Raw genomic sequence first — 12825 nt, forward strand, 5'->3', positions numbered from 1 at the left:
GGCTGGTCCGTTTCGCCGATTCCGCTAGGTTAGCTGAAAACGCCTATGGGATTGTCCGCTCTTCACGTTTACTATGTTACCCTTTCTACTGACGGTTACTCTAGCTTGAAAAGAAAAAAAAAGAGCCCTATAAAAACCCAAAATCAATCATAGCTCGTCGCGGCTAAACGCTCTTAGGATGATAAGCCATTTCCAGGCGACGAGCGGCTACGCTTTATCAATAACACTGATAACGCCGGCGGAACAAGCATTTTGGCGAAGCTCGATGCGCAGGGATAGGTTTTTATTGTTTTGTTTTTTTGACGTCATCACGCGTCACCGCGGGAAGATCCAAAAGTTTAAGGTCAGTACGCCACGTGGTGGAACTCACGCGAACTAAGCCCTCGTGGCCACAAAAGCTGGATACGAGTATTGATTGTTTGCGTGGTGCAGCGCAAGTGTTTTGTGTTTTGCTTTTTCTTTCCTTTCTTTAAGGTTGCGTTAAACTGCGCCTACAAGTGAACTCGCTTCCGTTCATTTGTTTGAAGCCTTCTCGGCTTCACACGATGCTGCCAATCAGCAGTGTTGATATATAAATAACCAGGCAGGTCGCAGGAACGTGTACAGTTTCAGGGCGGTGTGTTCAGTTAGTTAGCAAACAGCTAGCAATGCCTTAATACTCGCGTGTATCACAGCAGAAGATGTGAAATATTCTAAAAGAATTTGTCATTGTAAAATGGTTCTAGAAGCGAAGAGAAAGCATTGAACTAAGCTTTCTTTCTTACCTGTGGTGATTTCAGCAAAAGAAAGAACAGATGACTTCCTTTTTGAACTGTAATGTATCCTGACTTCGCGTCGACACCAGCTTTTGTCTTGAAAAATTCGACATCCTTTGGAGTATTCTTTGTGATAAGGTCCAAAAAACTGGGCGCCTTCGGCGTTGCACTGCATAAAAAAAGCCGCCAAATAAGATTGCGTTCATTTCGGCGCCTTTGAACAATGCACGCATTCATTTAAACGTCTGTATAATGTTTCCCATAATCGTGACATAGCACCATTGTTAGCATCAACCCAAGTCATCCACGTTGCGAATGACGTTACTGTTCCTGCCGTGGCCACGAGTAGAGCAGTGCAGATGTCAGAACAGCCGGTCACTACACAGCTGTTCTTTACGCCGTGATTGCTAACTTCTTCCAGACCTAAACTTCACCTTGATTTTCTCCCTGCATATTCGGCCCTTATTTATTGCTCTACTGACACCCTTCGCCTTGAGTTGCCTGTTCTTTCGAAATCTCACGTTGCAAACCTCAGCCGCTTACGCTTCAGCGGCTTCGCTCACCTGTCACCGAAATCACTATTATTTATCGAACTATCGTCTTCTCCACCTGTTCCTCATTATGAGTACCTGATCACTACCCCGCCAAGAATCCCTCTGAAGTATGAAGTCGCCATACCTTGCACCATAGAGTTTCATACATGTACTAGACGAAACTGTGGCGTTATAGGGCCTACAGGAGCTGCAAGCAAGGCTGTTCAGCTAGCATGGGAATGATGGGTATGGTACTTGGATTTGCCTCAACTTCACCCTTCTGGCTTTAAATGGCTTCGTGACTTGGCAAAGTGGTCATTTCTAAGAAAGCACTCCGTTGTGAATAATAAAAAGATATTAAAATTTTCGAACGGCAGGATTGGACCACCTGACATCTAGCACACAAACTCGATATTGAAACCATAACGCCGCGGATGCGTGCACAATAAACTCCAATTAGCAGCGATTATGCGCGCTGCAAAGCCTTATTACCTTCTGCATTAAAAAAATATATAAAGTGTTTGGAAACCTGGTGCAATTCAGGTCCAGATGAAGCGTAATAATACACAACAACGTCTTAGGCCCCGAGCAAGAAGATTATACAAATCTATGTGCTACCCATCATTCCACAGTGGCTCAACGATCGCAGCGCCAGTGCTCCCTCTAGTAACTATTGTAGGAAACACTATGCCTCACACTGTCTATCACGGCCAACCGGACTTGCATTCCTCTTGTTAACTTCGATTAATTCAAAGAAATTCCACCGTAAGAAATTCGCGTTGCTGAAGCTTCCTCCTTTAGACGAGTGTCACGTGGCAGCTTTTTACGACTATGTTCGTTATGGTCTCACTCTTCTACTCGTTTTGATGTTCGCCACTGTTCTCCGCCGTCCGTCTCTGGTAACCCAAAATTATTTGCGAGAAAGTTACCAAGAAATTATAAAAACTCGTTCATTGCCTCGCAAAGATTTGAACTTGCGACCAATAAATTGGCAGTCCAGGATTAGAACTCGCAACCACCGATTTTATTCTGGCGTAGTATTTATTGAATTAATTGTGACGCTGCATGCGAGAAACTTTCAAGCAGTAGGCAGCACATCACACATCGATGGCCTGCAAAGGACCTACAAAGCACAATGTGTACACCTTGCAACGCAGGAAAACTACGGGTATTTTTGCACTTTAAAGAGAGGCAACGACAGATAACTGATCAAGGAGTAGCACCAGTTCGGTTGAAACACTGTTAGGTCATGCATGCCTTTCAAGTAACCTATCGTTTCAGCCAACTGAAGTTTCAAAGAAACAAATCGCTCAGTACTTCGGTCTAACATGCGTTCTAATATGCATTCCATATTGATGTTTTAGCAGTGGAGGTTACTGAACCTAGGGGTCCTGATTTTGCCAGCAGCTGCCAAATAACACCCAGTGAAGATGTGCGTACTGAATAGAGCTGGCGTCCGCGCCTTATTCGCGTTCTAGCAATCGACTTTGCTGTTGCTTACACGGTTGCTGCTGCTGTTTTTGTTGTTGTCTTGAATGATTATGACGCATACGAACAATGACAAATTGGCTACAAATCAGGTCCTGAACTCAAGCTTCTTTCTTCTACATGCAATGACAATGATTGAGCGCATTTGCATCATTTTCATTTTCTAGAGCTCGTCTTGTATTTAGTTGATGGCACTGAAGTCGTGTTGTGCTGACGTCGCCTCGTTTTCTTCAAGGATAGCGTGAGGTCCATTGGTGTTTGGCCCAGCAGACCAAACAAATACTTCAGAAAAGCCGAGCAAATCCAGCATTATGAAGCTAAAGGGTTGTTTCAGTAGGTACCAGTGGCGAAATTCGGATAGTGAAGAGAAGAAATACATTCCGAGTCTTTCCACTCCACCACCAAGAGGGGCAAGTTTGAGCAGTAAATAGGACTAGCAGTTCTTTTACTTCTCGAAAGGAGACTGTCCGCTCGCACCGGCGAATGTCCACTCTACAAACGCTATATGAAAAAGTCTAGAGATGCTTAGTGCGCATTGTACTTTGCAATTTAACGCGTCACGGTTGCGCCTTACGAGCGAAATTGTAATTGTTCACGCTCACCCTGCACTTCATCCGAGCCTAGCAAGCCTCAAAAGTCTACCTCTTGCGCCGAGCCCAACACTGAGAAAATGACTGCGGCGGATCCGTTTGCCTGCGCAGAAGAAAGACCTATGTGATGTTTTGTCTTGCTACCGAAATGTTTCTTCTTTTTTTTGCTATCATGGTCGCCTCTTAGACCAGGCAGTCGTTGTCAAGCATCGAACGAATGCTGGTGGTGCTACTCTTATTCACCGAAACCCGTCCCGATTGTATATACCGGAACTCCAAGTAATTTACACTGAGGTGAATACATTTATATGTCGCGCTGTATGCTGCGAAATCAATGAAAACTTTATTCAGAAACAAACAAAAAATAAAGTGCTCGCAGTTTCCTCCGCAGGGCGAAGCGTTGACACCGTTAGGAATGTTTACCGTTATGCTTAATCTTCACTCAGAGTGGTAAAACTGTACGCGGCTGTGGCATATTGAAGCGACGCAGAACACATGGCAACTTACACTGAGCAGGGCCAGTGTCATTTAAGCTTTAGGCGCTTGGAAGCACTGCCAAAACCACCCGGGAAGCTTAGTGGCTATGTCATTGCTCTGATAGAATGTTCGCCGGTCAGAACATCCCACAGTTCTTTCAGAACCGAAAACCTAGGATTATCGTCCGATACAGATGGAAGTTCCAAGCTAACCCTATCGGCAACAGGTCCGTTGCGGTCGGTGGCAATTTTTTCCTGAACTTCTGAAATGAGGCCCACCTTTCAGGACAGAGCTACGCCTGAACACCAAGTTGCTCAGTATCATCAGCCTGGTTACGTCCACTGCAGGGCAAAGGCCTCTCCCATACTTCTCCATCAACCCCGGTCATGTACTAATTGTGGCCATGTCGTCCCTTCAAACTTCTTAATCTCAACCGCCCACCAAGCTTTCTTCCGCCCCTACTACGCTTCCTTTCCCTTGGAATCCAGTCCGTAACCATTAATGACCATCGGTTATCTTCCCTGCTCATTACATGTCCTGCCCATGCCCATTTCTTTTTCTTGGTTTCAACTAAGATCAACATCTATGAACTCAGATCAACATCTTCTCAGCGACGTCGGCTAAAAACGTGAAGGGAACACACAAGTACATTAGGACATGTTGAAATGTACCGTCACGGTGCGCAGTTTGAGCCTTTCTGACAATCTCCTTTGTCACTCTCGTCGGCCGCAAAGTTCTTAACGGCCCTTACAACGGCTAAGCCTCTGTCGTAATAATCGGCTGTCGTCAGCCATTTTCCGCAGCGGGTGATGCGATTAAAAACAAGATAAGTCAAACAAAACAAACAAACAAAACGCAAAAAAAAAGCATTTTAGGCTCTGACTAGGCAATATAGGCACCAGCATTGATATAGGATTTATAGGCACCCAATCTAAGGAACAATTAAATTTTTCTTCACTAGACGCACTGTTCGTGCTCTGGCCATTTTTAGTCTACAAGCGCAGTGCGTACAATGCGCGCTAACGATAGTGTCTGCGAAGTAGTACGTCCCTACGCTGTGCAGAAACAGTTCAAATTTCTAACCAAACGCCACAAACAGTTTACGTCGTCAATTGCGCAAGTGCGCATACATTCATGGTGGTGCTGTGACGTCACTCATCGTGGAACGTGACTTCGAGACTTATTCAAGGCACCGTTAGGTATTTGTTTAATCTGTTGCTTCAATAGATCAATTAAAGTTTAGAGATATAATAAAACGCACAAACGAAATGTCTGCGCGTTCTTGTTTTACTTCATACAGCGAAGCAAGAGAGATGTACCTATACGTTTCGTCTGCTTGTTCCCCCGCCGTGCAGTCGCGCGCGCAGAGAACGAAACTATCTAATTTCCCACTGCGTTCCAGCGCTTCGATAATGCTCTTTCATCTCCTCGCCCCTGCCTCAGTGCTTGCGATTGTCCCACTGACTTATACTGCTAATCAGGCTTTCTCGTGCATAGCGCGCAGAATAGTCCGATGTGCTAAACGAAATAAACCCAACAACTCGCGCGCGAGAGCGTCACAAATAATTCGCTGCTCATCCAAAGCGTGAGACAGAGAAAAAAAAAAGGAACGCCCGGCCCGTGGCACATTTGTCAAGCGATCCTCCGGCTACGTGGTGGGAGAAAGCAGGGAAGGAATTTTGCTTGCAGTAGGCTATGGTAGGGGGAGAGTGAAGAGAGTGTCTATGTTGCCAGTGACGCAAGCCTCCTTAAACCCTGGGTTCGCGGAACTTCCAATATTTCTTCCTCTACTGTTAATCAAGTTTGAATACAAATTCCTTACGGTAGAACACTCCTTGGAGGGCACGTAAGAACTTCCTCCGTATGACCAAAATTTGATGCGAGATCTGGTGAGAGGTTCTTTGATAGGCGCAGTAAAGACACAAGCATAAAGTAGCCATATTGCCTGAATTTACGATCTGAAGTCATCGTCACTTCCACACCGTGAAATACGTGGCAAGGAATAGGCTTCCGACAGAATGACAGAGGGCAGGAAGAACACTAAGCATATTTTGCTACGTTTAGTTATGTCCACTGGCGCACTTTAACGTCCGTGTATAAGCCAGAGGCTCATAGGACCAATAAGAGGCTTTACAAGCCGGTGTAATCACTGAGTAGCATCTGCAAATAACAAAAAATATGTAAACGAGATGTACAACGTTACAAAGTTGCTGAGCACGAGTTCGCGGGATCGAATCCCGGCCACGGCGGCCGCATTTCAATGGCAGCGAAATGCGAAAACACCCGTGTACTTAGATTTAGGTGCACGTTAAAGAACCCCAAGTGGTCGAAATTTCCTGAGTCCTCCACTATGGCATGCCTCATTATCAGAAAGTGATTTTGGCACGTAAAACGCCATAATTAATTTTAATTTTTAACGTTACAAAGCTTAGTGCCTATCACCCACTATGGATGTACTCAAGAAGGGGAGTAGCGCGTTTAAAGCCATTTGTGCCTTTTATGGTCTCCTTTAGAGGGGCGGTATACCATCTCACAGAGGAGGATTGAACAGGCGGTCGAGTGCAATTCTATGGGAAATTTAGCGAGGGTGGTCACGAAAGAAATGCGTGACTTTCTCCTGAAAGCCATTGTTGTTCCATGCATGTCGTACATATTGAACGGTTTAGACCAATGTTAGTGGTTCATGTATGTATTAATAAAAATTTTAACTGGTCGAATGAGCTCTGACGGAATTCCGATCACGTATCTGAACAGGCTTCTTTACTACGAATAAGAACGTTTTCATCGCAGGTAATGTAAGAAATGATTTCAGGTTTACCTAGGAGCGTCTCCTGATAATGACGCATTCACTTTCAAAATGAAGATTAGCCATGACAAGAATACCATCTTCTCCATATTTGCTTCAACTGTATATCCGATCGCTTGACTTTCGCAAATGCTCAAGTTGACAGCTGTCGCTTCTTTTTGCTGAGGCAAAGCCGACTATATCTAGAAATGTCTGCTTACGTCAACGCCTCCCGCTGTGCAGCGAGAGGCGTTGACGTAAGCGGCGTCTGTCAGCGGCGTCTGCGTCAGCAGACGCCCACGTACCCGAGCACATGAGTGTTGGAGACTCCCAAGTGTTGCCGTGCATGGCCTAGCATTTTCCTAGTTAAGGGATATCCGGGTGGTTGAGCCGATGACGACTGTTCGGACCTTTAACGCCCCTGGGCAGAGGCAACACACCTCTTTGGCCTTTGCTTCCCATAGAAGGTACCTCCAGGCTGACCCACTGGACAAATTCGGCAGTCGCTTTGTCCTGTCCTCCTCTACAATCTTCGTCTTTCTCTCTAACTTTAAATCTTTCCTGTCTTTTACTCACTTCTTCTCACTTCCACATTTCCAGGCGGAAAGGATATAACCTTGTGTAGTTATCAGAACTTGGGTATTTTATATTACGTTATAGCAGCTACGTACATCTGGCGTCTTCATTGCTTTCGGGCTTCGTAGCGTCCCCTTGTTGGGCTCGGTGTGAGAGGCTGGAGTGGCTACCAAAATTATCGTTCTTTTTATGGCTTTATCATCGTTCCCTCAACGTCTTAATCGCCCTCTTTCCAAGAAAGGGTGCATCGATGACTCCTTGAAACTTTTCGACCAGACCAAAGAAAAATACCCGAACTACCACACCCTAAGTTGTCACAACCCTGATAGAACTGCAAGATGTCTATCACCATTTGTTGTCGCAAAGTGCCCTAGTGGAAAACTGTGTCCCGGCTACAAGGTCACGAAAATGGTCAGTGGTGATCTGTTGCTCGGAGTCAGTGATAGGAATCAATTCGAAAAAAATGTCCGGACTTGTTGAGATTGGTAATACCGGTCCCCGTCTCAATGAACCCGTACCGTCCTCTGAACAGTACACGCAGAGTTGTAAGTGAGCGAGAGCTCCTAGACTTGAGTGAAACCGAGCTCCTTGAAGGCTGAAAGAAGCAGAATGGGACAAATGTCCAAAGAACAAACATCAGGTGGGATGACAGAAATATTCTCACTAAACGCCTACTTTTGACCTTCTGCATAAGTACATTACCAAAGTATATTAAATGAGGCCATCTGAAACTCGAAATTAGACTTTACGTTCTGAGCCCGGACCGCTGCTTTAAGTACCAATGATTTCTTCATGGCTCTCAGAGCTGCCACGGCTGCACCACATGTGCAAGCCGATGATGTGCGGAGCAAGTTTGTCGTGCTGATAATGCGTCGCTTACGTGGACCTAGTGGCATAGCTTCACTTAATCACGGCTCCACCGGTAGTCGTTCCACATTAAACCACAGTGTGTTGGAATCCGCCGCCTCCCAGCTCCGAAGGAAGACCACATGTGCAAAGTGCGCGTCGCATGACCATCCTACCGACAATTGTGCTGAGGCACACCGCATCACAAACTGCGACGGTGATCAACCTGCATACTCTCAGTCTTCTCCTTCTTGGAAGAGGGGAAAAAGAAATAATTACGCTAAAGATCGAACACATTTCCTTTCAAGAAGCGCGAAAGCCTATTTCCTTCCTCCATACCACAGGGCATGCTGGTGCAGGTGCGCAGGAGGTCGACGACGCAGCGAACGTCGGCATCGGCCCGGCCTGCAAAGAATGTGGCCGCGGTAGTGCCCACCTACCCCAGGCGACAGCAGCCAGCGCTGCTGTGCCATCTCTGACGGAGGGCCCATCGACCTTTGGGTTGGTAGCCTCCAAGGTCCTGCTTTTCAAGGCGATGCATACGTTGAAAACACCCCGCTCGTGTGAACTGAAGTCCAGTGGCTCTCAGGAGTCAATTGACGCTACCCCAAACCAGGCGGCACATTCAGCGCTTCGGGAGCGGCACGATTCTCGCGACCGCTCGAAAAACCTGGAGCGACTAGTGCAGCTTGGCTCAGATAAATTGTTTAAGTGGGCAGACGAGAAAAGCTTTAAACTGAACCCTCAAAAAGAGTACGTGCGTCCTGTTCTCAAAACAGAGAAGTATACTGGCGGACCCCGTAATAGCTCTCAATGGAGGAGGGCTATCTCTGATCCACGAAGACAAATATTTAGGGATCCTTTTAGACAGCACGTTATGTTTTGTCCCGCACCTGAAGTATATCAAGGCATAGTGCCTCAAGACTATGGACCTACTGAGGCTCTTTTCACACACATCCTAGGAAGCGACAGGAGATGCCTTATAAGTACAAAAGTCTAATGTTTACATGCCTTGACTACGGAGCAATAGTCTATAATTCCGTTAGGCCTAGCATTCTGCAAGCACTACATCTTATTCATCACTTAGGCACCCGCCTTGCTGCAAGCGCCTTCAGGACTAGTCCTGTGCAAAGGCTGTACGTCGAATCGAACGGATGGTCTCTATATTTCCAAAGGATGTATTTAAGCTTTTCTTACACGATGAAGGCAAAATCTCTCATAGATCATCCATGTGATTCAACTATTCACGACTTGTCCACGGCCAGGTTGTTCGGTTACCGCACCGCCAGTAGGGCTCCTCTGTCTTTCCAGTTGGAAGCAGTCAGAAGAAACGGCGTCGCCCTTCTAGAGAATGTCATGATGGCTCCTACTAGGCTTCGACCGCCTTGGGAGCGGCAGACTATAAAATGTGACATCTCTTTCTTAGAAATGTGAAAACGAGCAGCTGCGGCACAAATACATTCGAATTTTCTTGAAATTGAGTACTCCTGTTATAAAGTTTATACAGATCCTTCGAAGTCTCCTCCTGGTGTTGCTTATTCAGCTGTAGGACCATCATTTTTAATATCTGGTACAATGAATCCATGTACAAGTACTTTTATGGCAGAAGCATACGCGATCTTGTCTGCAGTTAAACCCATTAAACAAACAAATTTCACTAAAGCTAGTTTCCTTATCGACTCACTAAGTGTATTCCGAGCCCTAATGAGTTTACGAAAACGTAAGACCAATGTTTTTAACTACAGGCATTGTTATGCTCTGCTTATATGGATAAACGAGTCGTCATGCTTTGGTGAGTGCCTGGCCATAGTAGCATAAACGTCAACGAAGCTGCTGACGAGAACACTACTTAAGTAGCTTTTCGCGACATCGACACAAACATACCCATTCCAGCCACGGACCTTAAACCACAATTGCGTCACCAGCTGAAAAAGCACAGGCAGAAACAGTGGGATTCCCAGGTTTCCAATAAACTGCATTTGATCAAACCCAAATTAGGTCACTGAATATCAGATAACACGCTACAAGGAAGTGTTCTTTAGTCGATTAAGAATAGGCCATACGTTCAGCACTCACTGTTACCTACAGACTGGAAGTTATCATCCCTCATGTCAAAGCCTTGCAGTTCTCCATGTCCTCGTATAGTGCAGGCACATAGAAAGTGAGCTTAAAAAGAAGTTTTAGTCTGCGTAACACCAGCGTATTCCACTTCACCCAGCATTCTTTCTTACTAAGAAACATCTTTTTATTTCCGAAACAGTTTTTAGCTTTTGAGATGAAGTTACCATATCAGAAATTGTTTGACCGGGTTATGTACAGCCCAAGCTCGCCTTTGAGACTGTAGCTGCACTAACATAAGTTTTACTGCGCGTATCTCTGAGCTCTTCCTTTACACCAAGAGCCCTGTGGAGTCAGTAGTGCTTTTATTAATCCGGTTATATGACTTCTTGATACCGAAACTTTCATGTATTTTTTATCACAAGTAATTGTCATTATTTTGATGCTCATTCACTTTACGCAGTTTGCTGCGACCTGTTTTAGGCCTCCTTACAGCCACATTACGTCTACGTTTGAAATTCAATTTGATCATTTCATACATATTACTTACACAATTCATTACCATATGTCATGGTGTTCTTTAGCCATAGCGGGTCCTTGCGCCATTAAAGGCCATACATCATCAGCTGTAGAGCTGACGCCTTTGTTTCTTTCTCAGAGCAAAAGAAAAAAAATGTGCTCCCATAAAGTAATATGTCGGGCTGTACACTGCGAAATGTACGAAAACGTTATTCAGAAAAAGAAGAAGGATCCCCAGACAGAGCGGCATGCTAGCGCGATGCAGCGCGCAAGGCAACTGCTGCTGAGCAGAGGTCGTACAGATCTTAACTTAACTTAACTTAACCCATTCTTAACCCCATTGAGATCAAAGAAAAATCTACCAGTTACATTTTATTGATTTTTCGTGTCAGATCTTTTCACACTCTGAATACATTGTGAAAATTTTGTGAATGGCGCTTTATTCTTTGAAACGCTACGATAGCGTACTTTATAAAGTACGCTGGGCCTTTATGGGAGGAAAACCTGATGTAGGTCACGAAATGTATATGGTATATCTAGGAGCTTCCAAAAACAAAGCAAAAGCTTGCAGCAAGGAGCCAAACGAAATTTAGCGCAAGCCCACATAACCTTCTGGTAGCAGAATTAGCATTTTAGTGGGAAAGATTGCTTGTTCTGGCGCTGTTATTACTTATCAAGTGTGTAATTCATCAAGCCATAAGGAAGGGCTTTGCTGTTGTTTTCAGAGGCGCGCACTATGCAAACATATTATAGACTCAGATCTAGACGCGATAATTGGCGATGAATACCGGTATTCAAAACTAAAGCATTCAGCATTTGGTTCTGTGGTAATTGAAACATCCAAGAGACTGGTGGCATCTCCTCTAATAACAGTCGGTTCTTGCGTACATTACAACGTACACCTGCATTCATTTTGTGGCGAGGGTATAATTAGGTATTGTATATGGTATGCCATGCGTTCATCTTTTACACCATTTTTTTTTCTAAAACTTACCCGAAAACTTCAGCTTCGAGAAGCTTAGGCTATGCTTGACAAAAAAATAAGGAAGCTGCATGCAGAGCTGCACCTGCTATGCTCAGCACTTTTCCATGTTTGCCGATGAAGAGATTGAACACATCATGCAACTGACAAAAAACTACAATGCCGTCGTCTTCGCAGGGCTCTTCTTAGCGAAATGGCGTACCAAAGAACACTGTGTATTTTGCCTTTAATTATTCACAAATGAAAATGGTACGGCGATTTTCAAAGTGCACTGGGCGCTAATGAGTTAAAAGAAACAATGCACTCGGCATTTCGGACCGACATGCGCGTTTTCCGTAAACTAGGTATTCCGCCTAAGGAAACCATATTTCTGCTACATCAGTGGAGACTGTAGCATCAATACATGGTGCTACAATACATGAGGCCACGGGCACTACAAGGCGTCCACAAGACCTACAAGCCACTACAAGGCCTCACAACTCTGGCGATCGAACCCGCCGTGGTAGCGGAGCAGCTATGGCTTCGCTCAACTGAGCTCGAAGTCGCGGGTTCAATCCCGACCATGGCGACCGCATTCCTATAGGGCCCTAATGAAAGAGCACTCGTGTACCTTGCTTTGTGTGTGGGTTGAAGAATCCTAGTTAGTCCAAATTTCTTCGGAGTCCCCCACTACGACGTGCCTCATTATGAGACCTTGGTTTTGGCCCGTGATAGCACGGAACTAAGCAACTGTATATGCGCTGGTTATGAGGGCCTCCGCCAGTGGCACTGCACAACCTAACACGTCGATTGTGCATGAGATGAGACATAAGGGAAAGAATAAACAACTTTCGCTGGACGTGCACTGTCTGTCCCGCTCGGGCCAGTGCATACACACATCAGCTCAGCAGGAACGCTATAGCTAGCGTGCTCATAGTGTGCGTTTGCACAGCAGTTAGGCCAGTAGACAACGACGTGATAAATAAATAAGCCCTGGGGATTTACGTGCCCTAAAAGAAAGATCTGGTTGTAGGACACGCCGTAGTGGGGGACTCCGGAATGATTTCAACCTCATGGGGTTCTTTAGCGTTCATTCAGTGCCAAAGGCATTTCGCCCTAACCGAAATGCCGCCGCGGCGGCTGTGAAATGATCCCGCGACCTCGTGATAAGGCTGCCCTGCCTACGCCGCCGAGTTGACTGAGAGAGTCGTTCACCGTGGGCCCACTTCGTTATGCG

At 45.6% G+C, this 12825-nt stretch overlaps 1 protein-coding gene across 3 annotated transcripts in view; it reads right to left on the minus strand.

The window, feature by feature from the left end:
• The window catches only part of LOC142557042 (venom serine carboxypeptidase-like), a 61366-nt gene that overhangs the window by 20306 nt on the left and 28235 nt on the right, over positions 1–12825 (minus strand). For 2 of the 3 annotated variants that reach the window (XM_075668587.1, XM_075668589.1), the window contains exons 1-2: positions 6662–6774; positions 765–924 (exon numbers count right to left, since the gene is read on the minus strand). In XM_075668587.1, the coding sequence (XP_075524702.1) occupies positions 765–924; positions 6662–6738 (237 nt within the window). In that variant the 5' untranslated portion in view covers positions 6739–6774. Of the gene's footprint in view, positions 1–764; positions 925–6661; positions 6775–12825 lie in introns of those variants that run through there. The other variant, XM_075668588.1, reaches the window with a different exon arrangement.

The sequence above is a fragment of the Dermacentor variabilis genome, chromosome 9, assembly GCF_050947875.1.
Source record: "Dermacentor variabilis isolate Ectoservices chromosome 9, ASM5094787v1, whole genome shotgun sequence".
In the NCBI taxonomy this organism is placed as follows: Eukaryota; Metazoa; Arthropoda; class Arachnida; order Ixodida; family Ixodidae; genus Dermacentor; species Dermacentor variabilis.